At 43.4% G+C, this 21609-nt stretch overlaps 2 protein-coding genes across 2 annotated transcripts in view; one reads left to right on the top strand and one right to left on the bottom strand.

The window, feature by feature from the left end:
* LOC119458785 (mitochondrial ribonuclease P catalytic subunit-like) overlaps positions 1–9714 on the top strand; it is a 16598-nt gene extending 6884 nt beyond the window's left edge. The window contains 3 exon segments of the mRNA XM_037720647.2: positions 4578–4634; positions 4636–4718; positions 7761–9714. Of these exon segments, the coding sequence (XP_037576575.1) occupies positions 4578–4634; positions 4636–4718; positions 7761–8088 (468 nt within the window). The 3' untranslated portion in view covers positions 8089–9714.
* On the bottom strand, positions 7713–21609 carry LOC119457883 (adenosine 3'-phospho 5'-phosphosulfate transporter 1). The gene is made up of 4 exons (XM_037719647.2): positions 21178–21609; positions 19101–19261; positions 11922–12200; positions 7713–9203 (listed from the first exon to the last, which is right to left on the bottom strand). The coding sequence occupies exons 1-4, from the start codon at positions 21437–21439 to the stop codon at positions 8580–8582; spliced, it is 1326 nt and encodes a 441-aa protein (XP_037575575.1). The 5' UTR covers positions 21440–21609; the 3' UTR covers positions 7713–8579.

Raw genomic sequence — 21609 nt, 5'->3', positions numbered from 1 at the left:
GAGAATACTGGCCATAGTTCTGTTATCTCTTAATGTATGCGTTGGTGTCGGAGTTCTTATTTATGTTTACGAGGCCTCCCTGACAGTCCAGATGTCGATTGGCCATCTTGTGTTTTGATTAGGGGTAGGCGAATATTTGAAGTTTCGAATACGCAAAACTAACTAAAAATATTGCAACAACTGACTCTGTAAGCCTGGGCTCTGTTCCGTATCTGCTAAATGAGGTATTGCTAATCACCAGAAGTGTGACAACAAACGTTTTCAAAGCAACGCAGAAACAAAATAGGTAATGCGAGCTTCGTGTTTTCAGTTCCGCTGCAGAGGCCTACATATCAACATGTGATGTTTGCTTGTAGTCTGTCGTTTAGTGTTTTTGGCAGTCTAGCTATGTAGCAGTTTCATCTTTTACTCTACAACCAGTGATGTCTTCTGCTCAATGGGCCCTTATGTGTCTACTGCACACAGCAGCAGCTTTTCTTTTTTCACAATCTGTTGTCTATTTTTCAGCAGCCATTTCTTTTTTTTCATCATTTTTGGAAAGCTAGTCATACAGCGGTGATTATTTCTTGCAGACCTTGGGCGCAATAACGTAAAATGATTCCAAACTGTTTTGATTCCAATTTCTGCAATCAGCCTCCACGATTGGTCAAAAGATTTTCGGGCCACTCCCAACTTCGCCTGTCTGTCACGTGATGTCACGAAAACCGCAATAGCTCCCTATTTGATGTAACGTGTACACACTGATTATGCATGATTAAACCACACAAAAGAAAAATAATCATTCCTGATTCGACGCCTTTTCACCATTAGCCCTTTTCTATTGGTCCAATGTTTTCTGGCTACACCCACTTCGCCTGTCTGTCACGCGACATCACAAAACCGTGAAAACTCACCACGTCAAAGTGACGTGTACGTAAAAAAAATGCATGAATATGCCGAACAAAACTGAAAATTTTTCTGAATAGCCAAAGACTGCCCCATTCCGAAAGGAATAGAAGATGGCTGCCCGCCGATCGCTCAGGCCCTCGCTACTCACACCTGCCGGTGAGCATGTATTTATTTGCGCATGATAAACATTTTTTCGCGACAGTAAAACGTTATCGAGCCCTTTCGGCATGTATACAACATCGCTCTGCCAACTCTTCCTTGCTGAGGATCCATTTTAGCGGCATTCTTATGCTTCCGTTGCACGCGGCCGCGATTTTCGACCAGCCACCGCAAGCTAAGTAAGGCGAAGTGGACCAATCAGAGAAGCCGGCACCACCCTCTTCATGCGGTTATCTATTTTCACTGTGCTGGCTCGGCCCCATCGAAACCCTCTTCACTAGAGCGTCCTCCTCACCTCTTGTCAGCCAATTAGATAAGAAAAACCGCTGAGTGTAAACAATGTTATTGGTTTTGAAAGCCAACAAAGGTGACCTCCTATAAACCAGAAGAGTGTTTGATTGGGTTGTTCAAACAACGCTACGGGTCACCGCCCGATGCTTGCGTCGGTGGTTACGTAAATTTGATGCCAGGCGTTCGGAATCAAAACAGTTTGGAATCATTTTACCTTTTTTTTTTTCATTTTTTTTTACATTTATGTTAAGCGCCCCTTGTTTGCAACCAGGCTCTAATGTTGATGAGAGGCTATTTGTGAATTATTTTGATGACAATTTGTGAGCATGTGTGTAAAACTGTTTATTTGTCACTGGTAGTTAGCTGCCCTTTTTGCACTAGTCATTACAGGTGTTGTACCTAATTATATCGAAAAATAAAAATGCCTGCTGTAAATATGTGTGTCTGCATTTGAGTATTTGATATTCAGTACCTACTATTTGTACTCGATTTGTATTCGGAAAAGTTGATATTCGCCCACCTCTAGTTTTGACTGGCCGACCATAATGTGTGTAAAGTACACAATTGTCAATGTGAATGACGAATCTTTGCATTTGTAGTACTACTAACGCCAGTGCTGTCAGTGCGACAGGTATGTGCTGTGTGTCTCTTTCTTCGTTTGTCCCTGTTTCTTGTGCTGTTTATATTTTGAATTTGCTGTGAGTGATATATTAGCTTTTACGATAGTTAATGTTGGCCCCAAATGCATTTAGATCTAGAAGGATGAAGTTTGAAAATTAAACCCACCATTTTTTTTACTCCCATCATTATCATAATGCCTTAGTTTCTTACCAGCAGTGCCTGCAGATACGAGCACCAGATTTGTGTCTACAAGTTAGCTTAGTGTGAAACTGAATGCGTAAATGCAGTTTTACTTGGGCAGTGTTTGAGATTTACACTATGTTAGTATAGTACCCCGAAAATATCACCTACATAATAATGCTTCTTGCAGAGGTGACTGTCACGAATTATTAAGAGTGATGGATCCAAGATAAAATTATTTCTGCTGGCCAAAATCAGTAACTGTGTGATAATTGCCACTAGAAAGGACTCACCAATTAACTTTTCAATAATTGACTTCAGCGAGAATACTATGCATCAATACTGGTGGTAGCCTTGGGATTCTTACACAGTGCCTTGAACAGCAACTGGCTTCTATTCCATGAGTACAATATATATATATATATATATATATATATATATATATATATATCCTCAAATAATAAAATGAGAGACTGACTAGTAAAATTTAGTTATTTGAAGCAAGCATTCAGCGGCAATTATTATGCAGAGCAACTTGTATGTGCCTATTTCAACATCAGTGTAATATAATACTGCATGGATGACTATGCCATTTTAGGCAGTCTCTGCATAGTATATGAGCACTATAAGAGACTACTATATGCAACATAGATGACTAACAATAATGTTACAATGCAAACAATAGCTGTAGTGTTCTTAGTGAATATGGTGTTGTAAATGGGCCTATAACTCTTATTCGATGAATTCACTTTTGCCTTGAGATGCGTGTCTTTGCAATGTAATTTTTCAATCCCTCATTCAGGAAAGATTGTCACAACCGAAAACCAGACTGGCAATCATGGCTGTTCACACACTTCTCTAAATCTTAGTCCACTTTAGGAAAAGATTTAGGTGAGCAGAGGGGCTCGATTTTTTATGTAGTTACAACCATACGAAGCAAACAGACAATACAGTCAAGAAAAGCATCGGAAGAGTGGCGCCGACTAACACTCCCAAGGCTCATCTTGTACACATACGTAAATACCCTAGAAAGTTGATGAGACAACAGCCGCCGCAGGAGCTTAAGGGTCTACTGCAACTAAATTTTCTACTGCGTAAAAAGCCGAATTTTAGATAATTTAGAAATACAGTAGCCTGTGTGCAAGATTTTACGTCTGAAATATGAGTGGATGCATCACAAAATGCTTGCAAGAAGTCTGTTTATCAAAGCAAAATTAAAAAAAAAAAAGCTGCCACTACCACTTGTCGGAAGTGACGAACAACTTGGACCGTAGAGAACCAGCGCTCGTGTTGTCTGCCGCCCTTGCTTGTACCATTCCCATGTATTGGCAAACAGGTCCTGCAAGCCATAGAGTTGGTATACGGCTAGCTGCTTCGTGCACTGTGCCTATGCCGTTGCACACCCGCAATGTTCCTTAATTGCAAACCTTTCTTATCCAAGTCGAATCAGTTTTCTGTATCTGGTTATCTGGTTCTCAGCGTTCCATCTCCGCTCGGAGATGAGAAGCGCATTGAGGCGACTAAGCTAAGGGGCCTTAGCTACCTTAGACCAAGCGGACAACTACCGCTGTCTGCAGTTAAGGATAGGAAGTACCCGAGGCTCACCGCAAAGTGCGCATAATGTTTTCCTCAGGCAGCATTGCATTCCGGCATCATTTGGCAAGCAGATTTTACACAGGTAAGTGACTGTGCTCGTAAAATGCAGCCTGTGCAGCTTCGTCAACTGTAGTTAATGTGCTTAATGAGCATTGGCTGGTCCGCGTTGCACTTCCATGCTGTGGCATGGTGCACACTTGGGCGCTGAAAGCTGGGACAGGAAAGATGTGCTCCGCCTTCCTCTGCACAGCTCTACTGGGCAGCCATCACTCGTGTTCGAGCACCAGATGGCCATGCAACCTGTCAGCATTCGTGCAACAACGAGAAAGCACGCTGAGACAGACAGCCATCAACCAGCAAATGTTGAGCGAGTGGTGCGCCTAGGCGGAACTGAGAGATCAGTAGTCGTGCATGGTTCTGGGACTTAAAATTATACAGTTACTAGCCCTGCGGCTTTACCAAGATTAGTTTGATAGTATATGCTATGCATTTATAGCGAATTTAGCCCAAGTGAAATTTGCTGCAGTTGGCCTTTAATGGTAGAGCACCACCTGTGCATTGTGGGACATGTGAGTTCGGCTCCCAACTGCAACAAGCTATCTTTTTTTTTAAAAAGAAAAAAAAAAGCAGTTAATTTCACCTAAGCTTTTACCGGCTTCATTGTATCATTGCGTCATATATTTGTCAAAAACCACTATGAGATGTTTGTAGAGGTCAAATGCAGATGTAGGCTTCGCTCAATTTTTGTTATGCTGTGAACAGAGACAGTGCTTCACCCCTTGAATGCATTCATCAGTCTTTTTTTGTGTGTGTGTTCTGCAAAATGAGATGCTATTTTCCAGTTGCTAAAGGCGGTGCGACATTATGCTGTGAAGGAGAACCGGGCCGTACTGCTAGTGGGGCCGCAAGCACATGCTTCAGTGGCCCGCAGACATCATGGACCAAGTTTGGAAGCACTGTCTCCGATACCTGGCCAATGACACGTGAGTTTGGCTCTCCACCATGTCAGCATTTGTCAAACTGGTTCACGGACACCGCTCTGTAGAAAGGTACCACTGACAGACATTGCCAAATATATTTTCTAATTATGAAAAACTAAGCATTAATGTCGCCCTATAAGCATTTAAACATTCTACTATTAGGAGAGACATAATACGATAGTTACCTTTGTCTTTTCTACTTCATAGAGCTTGTTTCGATTCCTTCATCTACAAGGAATGTTCTGGTACCACTCGTAATGGATTTTATTTTAGGTTATTGTTTCCGTGCTTATGCATATTGTATATTTAATTACATTGTTGAGATGTATTGTAGATAATACATGTTATTTTCCTGTATTTGTTTTTATGCTGCAACAATGATTATCTTCTAGTCACGTATTTAAAAAAAAAACGTCCTTGTGTAAACCACTTCACCTAACGTTATTAACTATACTGAAACTGCATGTGCTTGAATTACAAAGGGGTGGCTGGGTCTGTATCAAGTGTTACAAGCACCATTATGTCAACCTTTCTCAGTCTGCAGTGTATTCTGTGAACCAAAATAAACGAATAAATAAAAAGAGTGAAGCAAGATGTTTGGCGAGGTGTTTGCAATCTTCTGCCGCAATCTCTAAGTCAAATTCTAAACAATAACAGTATCGATTGCTAACCAAGATTGATATTTTACTGTTATTCGTAGAACACATGTTCAGAACCCCTATTTTCACTGAATAACATCTCACAGATCTCTGTGTCACATTTGTGTCACAGATATCACAGATGACTTTGAGTGAAACAGAGCCTTGAACTTAACTTTTGCAGGTTTACATGGGACATGCCTTTAGTAGTCATGGCTCCAGCATGGCATCTGCTTTTATGTGCATGGTTAATATTAAAAAATAAATGAACTGGAGGGAGTCCCTGAATGGCCTGTCAGTGAGCTAAGGGGCCTGTTAAGGGTGACAGATTTTTAAAGTAAAATATTATATGTGTTCCCCACTCAGTGAACATTCTGGGCATTTTAATTTGGACTACAGTAGATAAGTGATCGAAGGCACAAAAACAAGGAGTCAGCACTGTACTACTGCCATAATATTTCCCGCCGTATTTACCCAAAACGTACTTTTTCTTCAAGAAAATGGATCCAGAAGTTGCCTGTGTATTTAATGGATAAAAATCCAAAACCGCACCAACACCATCGCCCCGTCATCACAGGATGGCGATAGAACAATGTTGTCATGTAGGCTTGCGACGACAACACGACTCTATCACTACAAAGGCTCATTCAAAAAAGCAGATATTTTGCACGCTAAGCGAGCAGCATCACATCTGTGTCGCATGTTTTTGGCATTCCGGGGACTTGTGTGTGTTACAAGACAAACTGGCAGAGTTTTAGTTAGTTGAAGGGTTTGCCACCATCCCATTTGCGATGGTTCCCGAATCGGTCAAGAAATGTGGAACGTTAAATCGAATGGACTACACGGGGGACGACATGTCGTAGTCCGAGAGTGAGTGTGAATGAATTTCCATCCTGTGATGGTAAATTATGTAGGTTGCATCTTTTTCCGATTGTGAAAGTCAGATGCATGCTAGTTTTTTCTCGTAATAAAATTGGCGGTGCATTAGAGTCGGGTAAATACTTGCGGTGTGCGAATATTCGATTCTAATCAATTAGTATTCGAAAGACACTTTCACTATTCAATATACTTGAACCAAATAAATTTGCTGTTGTCGGTTAAGTCAGCTTCGCCGCAGTACAGCCATGTTATGCAGCGAATTATACAGAATGTATTGCAGTGAAGTGTATTTGCTGTGCAGTGAAGCATATGAAAAGTAAGAACGTAAGCATTGTCGCGGGTTTTCTGCTGGTGCTTATGGCTACCCGACGTTATCAGCTCAAGTACCCACACTGTGCTGCCTCTCCATGCATCTGGACTACACCAGCCACCATGTAGAAACATCTGTGTCTGCTACTAATCTGACTAAGTGCCTAAAAACACGGTTTCCAAACTAAACATTTGACCAAGTAGCAAGCTTAGCAATATTTTTAGACCCTCATTCTAATGTAGTTAATTACCACCAGGACGCTTCAATGGCAAAGTGGATTGAAAACCTGGCTTTTGAAGAAGCGAGGAAACTTTCAATGCCAAGGAACCCCAATATGTCCTCAACAACTAAACCTTCTGAAGAGGCTCCTTCCACGTCAGCACTGTGGAAAGACTTTGATAAACTCATCAACCAGCAGCAATTTTCTTTGGCTTGTGGCAGCAATTTTTACTGCCACAAGCGCAGATTGAAAGATAGGTGCATGATGAAAATTTGGGCTATGAAGATGATCCGTCTGAGTGGTGGCCTAAGCATGGTGCCCACTGTTGGCTTGGCTTGTGAAGAGATGCTTGCTGATGGCTCTTTTTGGTGTCTGAAGAAATTGTGACATGCAGGAGGGTGTTGCTACTCTCCAAATAGTTCGAACAGCTATCCTTCCATCATGACAATGTTAAATGATTAGTTATGATACTGTCAAGCAAAAGTGTTGTACTAGAGAATTTTGTTGACCACAAAGCATAATTTACCTGTAAATTATTTATTGTGCAATAAACTTTTTTTTGTACCTCTGACTGGTGAAAAAGACTGCTTGCAAAACAAGTAGTATTAGTATTCGAAAAATATTCGATTTGATTCGCTCCTGGTTTTCATTTGAATTTGCGTTGAAAATGAAAATTTTATATTCACACAACTTGAGTAAATACGGTAGTAAACTCCTCGGTAGTCTGTACACTGTAGTCTGACTTTATTCTCAGCTAACAAAACTTTAGTCTGTAAATGTTTTTTAAAATTACTTTGCACTCTGTCATACGAGACTGCTGTAATCTCGTTTAATGGTTTGTAACTACTTTGACTAAGATTTTTGTGAACAAAGATTTTTTTAGTAGCAACAACCACTTACAGTATTCATGTCTTGTGCACCATAGTTTGAATTCATACCACGCTATAGCATACTTTTGTCAATCAATACTGAACGTTTATTTTTGTTCAATGTCGCAGGTCGCACGATGACCCGTTTGTGCTGTATGCAGCACTTCACGGGGGACCAGGCACGATCGTCGTGTCACGCGACCTTATGCGACAGCACCGGTTCCGCCTCAGCGATCCGAGGCTCCAGGAGTTGTTCACGTCCTGGCGACACCTGCACCAGGTCGAATGGAGGGGTGCACCCGTGTCCACAGCAGTCCCACACAAAGTGACGGTGCAGGGAAGCTCCACAAACGGCTGGCACGTACCGTACGCGGAGGAGAATGGCACAGTCACGGCAGCGGCACAGTGGCTTTGCATCACACCTGCAGCCGTTTTTCAACCTTGCAAGTCGAGTTAGAACTCTCCGTAGAACTCAGGTGCATGCATTGCACAAGATGGAGCAGATGTTGGTTATCAGAGCTGGAGATTAGTTTGAGAATCTGAGCCCTCCGTGTGTCGTGGGTGTTTTGCCATGGCCAGGCGTCTTGAGCACGAAAGTTCCGGCCAGCAAATACCGTAGGTTCAAGCCTTAGCAATGAGCATAACTCAGCAGTAGAGGAGAATTGAGAAACACTCAAGATGGCGGGAGTTTCGCTAATCAATAATACTGAAGCATTAAGAAATCAGGCATGGCGCTGACGCAGATAGATCGTTGGTTATCAGACTGGAGGTCAGTTTGGGCATCTGCGCCGAGGAGAACAGATCAAGTTGATGTTCTGGCCAGCAAACATGGTCGCTTTGGGCCTTTCAGTAGCAGTGAGCACAACCAAGCAGTGGAGGAGAATTGAGGATCACTCGGGATGGGGGAGGAGGGAGTTTCGCAAATCAGAAATTTTAAGCGCTGAAAGATCAAGCGGCACGCTGACGCAGATAGATCTTGGCGAAAACGGCACCGAAGACGATGAGAACACCAACAATGCCAAGCGCACCCAGGCGGTGTCCGTAGATGAGGCACGAAAGCAACACCGCCACTGCTTGTCGCACCGTCATGGCCACCACGAAAACGACGGGTCCGAACTGTGCGATGGTGTGGAAGACAAAAAGCTGGCCCGTGGCGGAGCAGATGGAGAGCAGCAGGCAGTCGTAGAAGAAGGCGTGGAAGCGGAACATGAAGCGCAGCGACGCCGCGAGCGCCCCCTGTTGGAGCAGCGATACGAACGTCAGCAGGCACGAGAAGAAGTTGACGCCACACATCATCTGGGCCGAGCTCATCCGGTACGTGCGGAACAGCTCGGACTGCCAGTTAGATGTGAAGCTGTCGAGCACAAGATAACTGGCAAGGATGATCAGTCCGGAAAGGCTGCTGCTCGTCGGAGACGAGGAGGAGCCTCCAGTCGATCGGGAGAGAAGAAACAGGCCCATGCCGACTGAGATGCCAAGGGCAAGCAGGTATTCGTGCCAGTCGTAGCTCTTGCGAGACACCAGACGTCCCATGAGCATGACCGGTATCACTTTGGACGCCTTGGCCAGCACCTGCAGGAAAGCACAAACGTGTTCTCATGTGCGGAGATAATACAGCTGTTTTTACCATTCAAGGCTATCGGCCGTCCTTCATCGTTTCTGAACTGCAGTCAACAATTTTCGGAGGGGTGGGTTCATATGTAGGCAGTCCATTCAGCATCTACCAGTTAGTGAGGTCCAAGGCAACACTACAGCAGCAATTGTCATGCAAGTACCAATTGGATGTCCTTTCATGCTGAACACCCTGAAGACAGATACCACCTTACTGGTACTTACATGACAACTGATGCAGTAGTGTGGTTTCAGAGCTCACTAGTAGTCTCACCAGTAGTCGCTAACTAGCTCTTCTGTCGACTCGATTTCAGTGCAAACAAGAGAGCAACTGGTGGCCTTGAATGATATGCAATGTTCACTTTCATATTTGTTGTTGCTTTGTTCAAGCTCCAAGTTTCAATCCCTAACAAACCTTAGTTTTTGTTTTTGTTACTGGTACTATGTAAATAAATAAGCCAGGCGCCTTCTCTGTTTGAATTCTGTCATGTCATTGTCTAAAACTGCACTCCATTCTCGTCTCCTCTGCAGTATGGTATGGTCTTTTTCTTTCTCACAACATTGGTTTTGAACCTGTCAACATTACAGAATTTCATTACACTGTTTTACAATTTGCGTGGCATGTTCTTGCTACTGCCATATTAATAATAATAAGCTTTAGTTGTGTCGCATATATACTACTGCCAGCATCAAAAGTTTACATTGCATGGGTTCTGCTAAACAACTTCACAGTTTCAACATCAAGCCTGTACAATAGGAGCACTGTTCTGGTTGCCATGTATTTATGACAGCATACAGTAACTTGTTATTATAAGCACTGTGGCCAGGTTTAGTGAAAAGCTAGCTTGCAAACTTTTGATAGCAGTAGTACACAATAGTGGAAGCAAGGGATGAAAGCGGCCACATATTAAAAAATGTCGCAGTTTCACCCGAAAGGCGAAGCATCAATTGCGATAGTAAATTAGTAGAGAGCTATACAGAATAAGGATAGTAGTTTTATCAGCTGTATAAAGTTGGACATGTAGCAGCACCAGCAACGCACAGAACTGTCCTTGACGCCGTCGGCGTTTTGCCCGAGTTCGCACCGAATACGTGCAATGTTGGTGACTGTTGCCGGTGCCTCTGGTGGCGGCTCGGAGGTTTTCGACGAGATCAGAGCGGGACACTGATCGACGCGTTTACCACCTTCTCGCCTCGCAACATTTTTGTATAAATATACATTTGGTGCCGCAGCTAAATGTCGCCTCCCCTCCATCCCTCCCGTCCCCCCACGGCCTTTCGTGCGATGGAAGAAGTCCCATTTGCTCTCCGCCGTGCGTTCACTCCCCGTGAAAGCGCATGTCCCTCACGCACATACAGCATACGGCGTGCGCCGACGATTTCATCGCCCTTCATATGGAACCTCACGGCGATGGTGACGCCGACAGCAGAAATCCGCTTGGAGTGTCCATATAATTGCTATCGCAATAAAATGTTACGGCATCAATAAATTCGTACTTTTCCACAAAACTAATTAGTAATTACAGCTTAATGCACTTAATTGAGAATCCTCCATATAGTAAGTGTCAATGCACAGGACCTGAAAGCAGGCTGAATTTCAACGTAGTCTGGAATAAAGAGTTGCAGTCTGAAGTTGTGCATGTACGATCAACACAAGGTTGTATTAAATAAGTTACCACGTGCCCAAGCAGAGCAATTTTTCGGAACTCGTACCCATAAACTTCTGACGTCAACTGTACAGATTACGACAAAAGAACACAATACGCTAAAGAGCTGAAATATACAAGGTGCGGATATTCCACGTTTGGATATGGACTGAGCAGTTTTTACTGTCGATAACATTTTCAATTCAAGGATTTGGTATTGAGTATTTTCAAAAATTAGGTCTGGCAAGATATTAGGCAGAGCAGAGCACAATTACTACAGCCTCTACGAGGTAATGAATGCTTGTCTTGTGTAGACAACACACAAGTCGTTACGGAAATAGTAGGTCTGTTCGATTTGCCGGCACCATGTGAACCAGGCCATGAGGTGCTGCACCCTGTCACTCTTTTCAGCTGTGCAGCAATGGCACCCTCTGAACCATGATGTTTGTTTCGGAAGTTGCAGGGCTGGTTCATGATTCTTCTGCACCCTCCCTACTGACGATGCCGACTTGGTGCAAACATGCAGGTGCAAAACAGCAGCAAAGCAGATGAAGCAGCACATGGGCACAAGTGCTGTTAAAACACTGCCTACGCGCGTCTGCTTGTGTCTTGCAAAGCGGGTTGTGTTGTTAACATTGCATGTGTACACTACCGTGGGTGTTTGCCGTAGCTCACAATTCAACCATTCGTGCCAATCAAACCGATGCTATTTCGGATTAAACATATTAGACTAGTATTGCCCATTTTTCTTGCTAAATAATCAGGTGTGCATTAGATTTCTACTTTGTTAAGGAGCTTTAATGTTATCTCTATGCTAGTTTTCTAGTTTGGACACAAAGCAGGCACATGTTTGATTCGGGGGTGTGCTAGAATCGGGCAAATACTGCCAAATGAATCGGCGGTGTGTTTTGGGCGTTTTTTCTAAGTCTTCTTTAATTTGACCCGCATGATCATTCAATCAATTTCATCAGTCCCGCCAGGGTCGAATTAACGGAAGTCGATTGTACCAAATTTCAGGCCCCACTCCCCTTACCTGGGTGGGGAAGGCGACGAACTTGAGTGCCTCGTACTGGCACCAGCTGCTCATGATGTTTGAGAAGGAGCAGTAGGAGTACTTGTACACGGGCGCCAGGTGACGCGGCTGCTGGGTGAACAGCAGGTACAGTCCGCTCAACGTGAAGGCCAGCACCCGGTTAACAAACACCAGGAACTGGGAGTCGCCAAACCGCTGTCCATCCGACGGCAGCACTTCCTCGTAATACTTCTGCGTCATGATCTTCTCTTGTAACACACCCCAGGTCAAGTAAGAGACCTGAAACAGCAGTGACGGAGAACACGGTACAGGTTAAGGAGAAGGTGCTCGTGACTGAATACCGGTGTAACTTCCCTTTTTCCTTCATACCTATATTCCCATCACTCCTTGCAAAGTAGCAAACTTTGCCAATGATAACGTTCTGATTCTAATTCCTATTGCTTTCCTTTACAAATTTCATCAGTGGTCCGAACACCGTGTCACCTACATGGTCACCAAAATCGTTTGGTTGGGAGCGGTGAATGATAGGAGAATTCAGCGAACCAAATCACTACGTTGTATAGTACATGACCCCGATTACTTGATCGTTGTTGTCGATGATCGTTGAGGAAGGCACTGCCATTTGATGTAATACTGTCGTTTATTCTTTTGAAGTTACAGTCATACAAATAAGCACTTTAATATCTTAAGATCTCATCAGAGCGTCCGTTATACGATGCTTACGTACCAAGTTTCTCAAGTTACTCTCCCTAGTTTTCCTCTCAATATCCTCTCTCTCTTTTGTAAGAGATTAGATATCAGGACACGGGCGAGAGACAACTCGCAAAGTTATAAGAAGTCCTACAGGATACTTGTGGAGAGAATAATGCTGTCTGAAGCTGAAATGGTTTCTGTGAAAAAGTGCAGCGCTCAAAAACGTTCCCAGAGTTTTAACTGCGGCTGTACAGTGGAAAACAATGTTAGGGGAACACAAAAGGGCATATGCAAAATACTGGAAGTAAGCTTTTTCACACTATTAAACGGCTGCCTTACACAAGATGGCCGGCCTCCCGCTCACGGCACCATTGCGCCGAAGGGCAGGCTTGCAAACAGCGAGGATCCAATATGGAGGAGATGGTGGCAAGGTTAGAGACCATCAGCTCATGTGCTTGTGCTTTGCTTCTGTTTTTAGGGCAATGGCCGCCATCTTGTGCGAGTAAAACGAGGCGTGTGGGGAAGCGCACATCTACAATGTCGCTTATTCCTTGCTCAAGAATGCCTGTTCATGTTTTGGCACAACAATAGACCCTTTTCATAATTTACAAGCGCGCTTCACTGCACTGCACATTTGCCCAACTAATGGTGGCACCAAATGAAGACTAAGTGCTACCTGCACATGCTGAGGCTTATCTCTTGCACATGGTTTCATCACGAGAGTCAAGTCTACATTTTTTGTGCCACAAAACAAGCAAACTGTGCTTGTACACATTTGCAAAAATGGCTACACCAGTATTAGTTGGGCAAACTGCCTCGCAGGAAGGCTAGGTTTACAACTATCAAAAGGGTCTATTAAAGAAATAAGTATACCAGCTGGCATGCTGTTACAGATGCTACGGTATGCTGCCCAATCCTGTGATATGCAGGGTTAGAGTATGGCTCCTTTTCCTAATTAAAATCATTGCTTAACTCTTTCATTACCACTAGAAATGTGCTATCTTGGGTGCTTTTTGTGTTTTTTAACATTTTATTTCAAGTGGTTGTATTTGCAACATATACTGCGATACATAAAATTATAGCCTGATCATTGGCATTTTGAATGGATGTATAGCAGTAATAATTGCCCAGACAATTTTTGAAAATTCTTATGTGAAACTTCAAAGAAGCACCTTAAGAAACATGAATGGAAGTAATAATTTCCTATATTTTAGTATAAGTACTGAGAATAAAAAAATCTGGAATATACAAAATATACACGTGTTTCCTAGTTCCCAACTTTTGTAAGATCACGTGAAAAAGTTATGACGATTTATTGCCGTCTATACCAGCCACAGTGATGCCCATGTCACTACAGCAAGAACCTGGTTTGTTTTTTACGGCATACTTCAGGTTCCAGAAGCAATGGTTGTCAGATCAGGGAGCATACAGAAGCCTTCTCATACTTGATTATTGCGTTCGATCAACTTTTCTGTGCAAGCAAGGTGGTTTAGTGTGCGTTCAACTGGCACTGGAGCCTGCACATGCTTTGTTCAGTTCCCGTACAGCGCTGTACAGTAATGTGGAGTGTTGCACAATATTGTACAGTAATGAATGAGGGCACTCGGACAAGCGATGTCCAAATGTAAGAGATTACGCAGCTAGCTAAGTTTCGGATGAAGGCCGGTCTGAAATCAACTGCATGTTCTTCTGCTAGTCAAAATTCCACACGACGGGAAGGATTGCTCATAATGATTTGTACATACGCTGCCGAAGCGCTAATGGACGAAAGCAATCCACGGTGGGGAAAATAAAGTTGCATTGGATATCAGTTGAACACAATTATCAAAATAACATGCACTCATGAGCGTATATACTGTTGTTTGAGATATCATTAAAACAGCCTATACGTGGGTTCGGAAAACTGACAACCAAGAGAAGCTTCTGTGTCTTCACTGCTGCTGTCATTTAAAATTTATGTTGCCGAGTCGACCAAAGCATAAATTTTGCATCTTTTTATTGAAGAAGTGCTAGGAGCACTGGAGGCTAGTTTTGACAATACTTCCAGGTGAAGATGTATTTTTCCGAACTCTCCAATCTGCCAAAAATTGTCAAATCTGACAAATAGTTGAAGTTCTGTCATCATTTCAGACGATGCATGATGCTGCTAGTACAGTCGAACCCAGATATATCGAACCCACATATAACGAATTATTGTGTATAACGAACAGCAGTAAAACCCCCCTGAAAACTTTTGTATAAAATTTTTATTTTATATACCGAATTACCTATATATTGAACTTTTTTGTGATCCCCTTCAGATTTGATATATCTGGGTATGACTGTAGAATAATTGTAATGTAATGTATAACAATGCATAGAAAAACTGTCGATCAAACTGATCGATTTCAATAGGTGAAAGAGTTAACTCTTGCAATTTCCATGCCATGTGTACGTTCTAGGAATTTCGTTGAACATCTTTTCTTACTTCCATGCCGTCAACGTAACAGCAGATTTTACATCCAAACTGCTGGCTCTTTTGCATTTTCACTCACCGTTACGTATAGCTGCTGTATTAGTAGCTAGTTTCATTTAAAAAAAGTTGGGAGTGCACGTCTGCAGCTAAGCCGACTGAATGTAGAGCACAGTGAAAGAAATAGCAGTGCCACCTGTCACCTAGAAGGAAAGACCACTCCACATTCTGTTGTATTCCCAGTAGGTCAGGTGTCTCAGCCTTGTGGTACAGATGGTGCCATCATTCCTATCACACAGAAAACCTACATTCCTCTTTAGGAACTTCCTCAGATGACATGTATGATTTACTTTGACTCAAGTTGGCAAGCTTGGCTAGCTCATTTGAAATTTGAGCACAAAGTAGTCTGTAGTTTGGCCAGAGGGGTACAGGGCCTCCTTATGATAACATTTGGTATCTTCAGTACAATGCTAAAAGACCAGCAGCAAAGAGCACCAGCATTCTGAGCAAACATTTTTGCAGCCCACAGGTCTCCCATTGCCCAGACACAGCTGCAGAGCTGCATTCAACTGCATGAACATGAAAAACACTGCACACCTGCCTGTCTAAAATAACCCTGAGGAAGCAAGCAGACACACAGCGCTAGAAAAACAGCAGCTGTGCAGCTGCATATGTATGGTTTATCCTCCAGCAGTCCCACTAAACTTGCACATGTGCACATTTTTCACAGCCAGCAACTAGCTGGGCAAAGGGGAATGAGAATCTTTCGCAACAGGACAAGTAGCAAAGAGACAGCAAGTGTAAAGTTAAGCAAAAGTAGGGTTACCAACTCTTGTGTGGATGAAGTCGGGACGACGGCCGACCCTGTCAGTGACAAGAGCCGCCAAGCCTGCATGTGCAACTTTCTCCCAATTTTGTTTAGTCCTAACACGTTGCGATTTACAACAAGAAAGGTTCTGTAGTTGCTTGGCTAACACAGCTACCAAAACAAAATAGAACCACTGTGAACGGTTAGAGCCTACGACAGAACTAAAACCTCTACAAAAACGAAACCAATTTTATGTTAATGACAACGTAACAGAACACAAAAAAGAAGAATGCGCAAGCAAGTTGTCAGGCATTGTAAAAGAAAATCTGGTTTATTTATCCTTATTCAGCAGACAAAAGGCAAAAGTTAGGACAATTGGCCATCCCCACTGGGTTAAGGCGGGACTCGGGACATTTAGTAAAAAAATAGGATTGTCCCGCTAAATTCGGGACGGTTGGCAACCCTAGGCCAAAGTGCTTCAAGATGTTTATAGTGTTGCACCTATGCCACATGGGCCAGGTCGGTGCCATTAAGAGTTCAGTACCTTACTTTCTTGAAGGAGTACTAACACATACATTCCCGAAGTCATAGAAACCTACCATATGCTTCTCACATGTCAAAGGATGACACTTCACATAAGGAAACAAACTTCACATATTTTTTTACTTTCTACTAAAGTTGGTCTCGAAATACTGGACCTGGCGTCACTGACATTACTGTGATGTGATAAAGAGAAACATTTAGTATCTGTGCCAACGCTGTGTGGAAATAAAGCAAGGTTTCCGACAAGGATTCCGACTGCATTCGCATGCGGCTGCCACAGCAATAGCAGGAACACAGTGAGCCCATGTATCCTGACATGATTGCATGCCCACTTCATTGGTACCGAAACAAAACCTGGTTTGAAAAAATGAGTATTATAGTAAATTACTACAGTTAAACCTGGATATAACGAAATTGACAAATTCCCGAAAAACTTCGTTATAGAGAAGATTTCGTTATATGCAGGTTCGGCTCGAAAATTCAAAAAAGAAACGCTTACCATATTTACTCGATTCTAATGCGCACCCGTTTTCCGTTTTCGTCAAAGCACTCATCCTTGGAATGTCACACCAGGTACTGGATGTGTAGACGCGTGTCTTTCGCACAAGCGCGAGGCGGCGGAAACGAACAGCGAGCGACACGATGGCGTCGTAGCATCGTATAGTGGCACCTAGTGTCAGGTTAGTGAAGCGCAGAGACTTGCACAGTAACCAAAGAGTGGTGCTGCAAGCGCGTTGAAAAAAAAAAAAAAAAACGAAAAAAAACTTTTTTTTTTGCGGCGATCTTGCCCCGGCGGCAAGATCGCCGCGTCGAGGGATGCAGGCCCGCCTCGTGCACGCTCGAACGCACACGTGCGCTCGCTCTCGCCTCGCAGTCGCCGTGAATTCGAGCACACCTAGCGCGACACCGCCGCTTCGCATTTCGTCGCGGCGGAGAAGATGCCTCCGGTTGCTGCTCGCGCAAAAATGACAAAATTTGGGGCGAAATCTCTAGGTTGTCGGCGGGGAAAACTTGTTATTTCAAGGGGGTCACCCGCTGCCACTTCGTTACTTAGAGGTCTCAAATACATGTGCTTCTATGTAGTAACGGCGGGGAATAGAAAAACTTCGCTATATCCAGGAATTCGTTATATGGAGGTTCGTTATAAGCAGGTTTAACTGTATTTGGAATGATTTGAAGCTTTCCAGTATTTCTTTTTGTAGGGTTTAGTGGATTTAAACATTCATATAATGCAAAAGAAAATTGAAAACATAATTTCAGCATTCCTTTAACCCCTTAATACATCTTGACACGCTAAGCTCGTTATGAATGATAGTCACTTTTTTGGCTTTTGACAAGACCTCCTAACAATGTAGATGGTGGGAGATGTTCTAACATCATCACTTTTATTGAATCAGATTTACCACGATATTTGCAAACTAATTTCTGTGTTCAACCATGTTTTTAAGGCATATCATGTACTCTTTTTTTTTTAAAAACGTTTGCCCTTGAGGGGTTAACAGGAAAAGAGCTTTCGTAAGCAAAAATAATGGCACAAGTTTAGGGCAGGGTTGGCACTGCCTCTGCGAAAGTACTGCACCGTTTTTCGATGATGTATCATTTGCCGATTGAATGAATGAATGGTACTCAAGAATTATTAATAAAAGGACAATTGGTTTGTGTAAAGGAAAATACATTTTGGCCAATTTTATTGCATATTCCCACAGAGCTCACTGATATTCTTCACACTTCTGTCAGCACTATTTCCAGGATTGCAATGCCATCTCTGAGCAGCTTATCATGTAAAAGCAAGTGCCAGGGCACAGCAGAGCATGACCTTGAGATTGCTGGTGCAGCCCAGCATTCCTGTACATATGGTTACATTCATCAAAGGTTATTTGAATTGCAAGGAAATTATGCAACATTTTCATTTGCAACTTTCTCTGCAACTAAGTCATCTCTCGGCACCCAACAAGCTCTGCGAGCTCTCTTGAAAAGCAATCAAACAGTCTATTCATGGTGAAAACCTGAGAATTCAGTAAAAAAACACAGCCACAAAACCACACTGCATGTGCCTTCTGCACCTCTGTGCTTGAAAACATTGTTCTTTAAAAACATTGATACTGAAAGAAGTAAGTGTCCACCGTGATGTCATGGTAATGAGTGAACATAACTGGCTGGCACACCTATACAAGTTGCACAGTGGTGTATTTGCAACTGCATCGCTAGGTTGTCACCAACTACAGATTGAGTCCGTCTTAGCCTTTAGAGTTTCTTTAAAGCTAGTTGGCTCCACAGTGAAATGCCCCCAAGCATAGTACATGAAAACTGAATCATGTGAGAAGAGGGCCAATACAATGCAAGGGCTCCTTTCACCCAATTCTATACATGATGTCCAAATCGCACCTCCAGCGACAACTCCTTCGGAAGAAAACAATTCTCGAAGACCATGCTTTTGGGTACTGCAGGTGCTGCAGAAGTTGTAAACTCATCATGGCAGCCATGTTTCAGACACCAACCTGTTCTTTTCTTACCCACCACTCACAACGAGCCGATCATGGCGATTGATGTAGGAGAAATGCCGCTCCGATCACTGACCAAGTTCAAAGGGAACCGTTACATTATCCCAGTCCAGCTTGAGTTTAAAGTTGCTCGTCGGGACTTATTTAATGAGCTCATCAAACAATGACACCAAATCTCTCACCTGCAGACCCAGGAAACAGTAGGCCAGCACAAATGCCTCGGACAGCAAGGTACGACTTGGCGGTCGGGCTGGTTCGGTGACCCCTCCCAGCTCGAGGCTTGGCTTGGTGTCCGGCTCATGTCCCAACACAAACAGACGCAGTACACGTGCAAAGGGACCTCCTGCTAGACACAACGGATAGACATCCAGTACCAGTCAAGCACCCAACATCTAAAGGACATCCACTGTAGGACACCTACTTGACATCCCAGATGCTGTTACTGAAGAACACTGAGTGTACATAGAAAAAAAAACTTAGACAACAGAATGCATCATTTCAACTTATTGGGGAAGTCATGCACGTAATGTCATTCCAAATGAATCAACAAATATTGATGAATACAATACACGATTCAGTCGTCTGTAGCGCAATTCATGCGACTTGATCCTGTCATCCCTTGTTAGACAACTTTTGATCGTCTCAAGTTTCCACATTCCTGTGAACCCCTGTGTTGTTTGTTTTTACTTTCACATTTTGTGAATCGACAATGAACCGCAAACTAGCCTGTGGTGCAAGGAACATGTTCAGTCATTCTGGGCGGTGTAGCTGTTCATTTACTTATATTTACTGCCTTCCCTGAGGGGTTGTTCTTATAAAAGAAGTTCAAGATTGGCACAGCAAAAGAAACTAACACAGCAAACTTTGAATTATTTTTTCTTGCCCACCAGATCTTGGAAAGAAAAACACATGCTGCACACAGAATTTAAACAGTTAAGTGATACACGTCTCAGCGAATGGGTGTTTTCATCTGAAAGGTCAGCTAGGAAACTTGCACGTTTAATTTTTGATTACATATGCATATTTATGGTCCACATGACACTTACACAGCAGTGTCATTAAATGGCTCACTAGGATTAAATTATCGGGCTTTACGTATTTGCATGTGAAAAGACAATTTGTGCTACTAGACTGCTACATCTAATACATACAGTATCACAGATGTACCAAAAGGTATAGGTCAAATTAACAAAACGATTTCATGACACAGGTGTAGTGTATTGGCTGCAACTCAACGCTATTAAAAAAAAACTGGTCCATATCAAACCAAGGGAAGATAATCGATCAGTTGAACTGGATTACTGTCCATTTCCCAGCTCGCTTCTTACAGTTCGTACTGGTTTACAAATAGAAATTGTACAGTAACACACATGAACGAATTAAATGATTTCCACCTTTTTTTAGTTACTAATGCGATTAAAATAATAATTAAGGTCACATTTCTTCGTACAGTGTCAATTTGACATTTTGTTCAAGTTGGTCGCAAGCACAGCTGGCTGCGGTTTTAACATATTTGCGCATCTACATGATTATTGTAACAATCGTCGCTAAATTTCCTGCAATGTGTGGCAGTAGGGCGCGCAGACTAAATAGCGAAGCTCATGCTGACAGCTGCTTTCACGCAGCTGATAGCGCCACGCGTGCATTTATCGCGCCGGCAGCCCCCGAATGAAAGCGCGGCGGCTCGAAAGACATATATGGTAAAAACCGCTTTCGACATGCTCCCCTGACAGCGGGGGAGCAAGATTTAGTGCAGGATTTACGCATGACTAATGCACTGCACGAATGTGTATAGGCCAGCGATGGTGTTTCATAACCCTGCAGAATGTAGCGCCTCATCGCTATAGCTGCGTCACTCGCATACAAGCAACTTGTCAAATAAAACTAGCTTTTTTTCTAAAGCAGATCGGCTTAGTCGCGAGGCTGCCAGCTCAACTCGGTGGTAACAGAACGGAATTTCGTACTGAAAGCTCCTTTTGAAGTTACGTGCAACAGCAATAAGGCAACAATATAACCTTGCCGTTCGCGCATATGGTTATCATAAAACGTCGTTCCAATTGCCCGCGTTTTATGACTTCGCAGATAAAGTACGCGGTGAAGATAAACGACTCGCCACAGGTTTTTCAGCGAGCCTCCTACCATCGAAAACCAGCAGAAACAAATAAATATCGCTCAGCAAAAGCAAATGAACGGCGACCCTAAACAAGCCGGCACGGCGAAACGGCGTGGCCGCGCTGTCCGGCGCCAAATTATACTTGCCCTGGTTTTCCAAGAACTTGGTCCTCCGCACATAGCATATGATCAGGGCTCCCGGGCCGATGATGGTCGCGTAGCCGAGCAAATTCACCAACAGTCGAAGTAGCCAGTTGTTGTCGTCCGCCAAGAAACTGTCGTCGCCGCTCTCGGTCGCGGAAATCACAGTCGCGGGAGCCATGGAGCGGCTGCTAGCGAAGCCGCCTAGCAAACTATTCCAAGTGAGTGCTGTTGCGCGCACCACAGTCTTATCGATGTTGATGTTCATTCATGACAGCTGTTACACGTGCGCCGTCCCCGTTTTCATCGTTTTCCTCGATTCAAGCACCTCGACTCTGCCTACGCTCCGTTAGCTCCGTTCACCACATTCAGTGAAAACCTGAAAACGAAACATGCCAGCAGCTGCGGACAGAGTTGCCAACAGCTCTCCGCGCGTCG

This window comes from Dermacentor silvarum, chromosome 7 (genome assembly GCF_013339745.2).
Source record: "Dermacentor silvarum isolate Dsil-2018 chromosome 7, BIME_Dsil_1.4, whole genome shotgun sequence".
NCBI classification, from domain to species: Eukaryota; Metazoa; Arthropoda; class Arachnida; order Ixodida; family Ixodidae; genus Dermacentor; species Dermacentor silvarum.
This window is presented reverse-complemented; position numbering and strand designations above follow the sequence as displayed.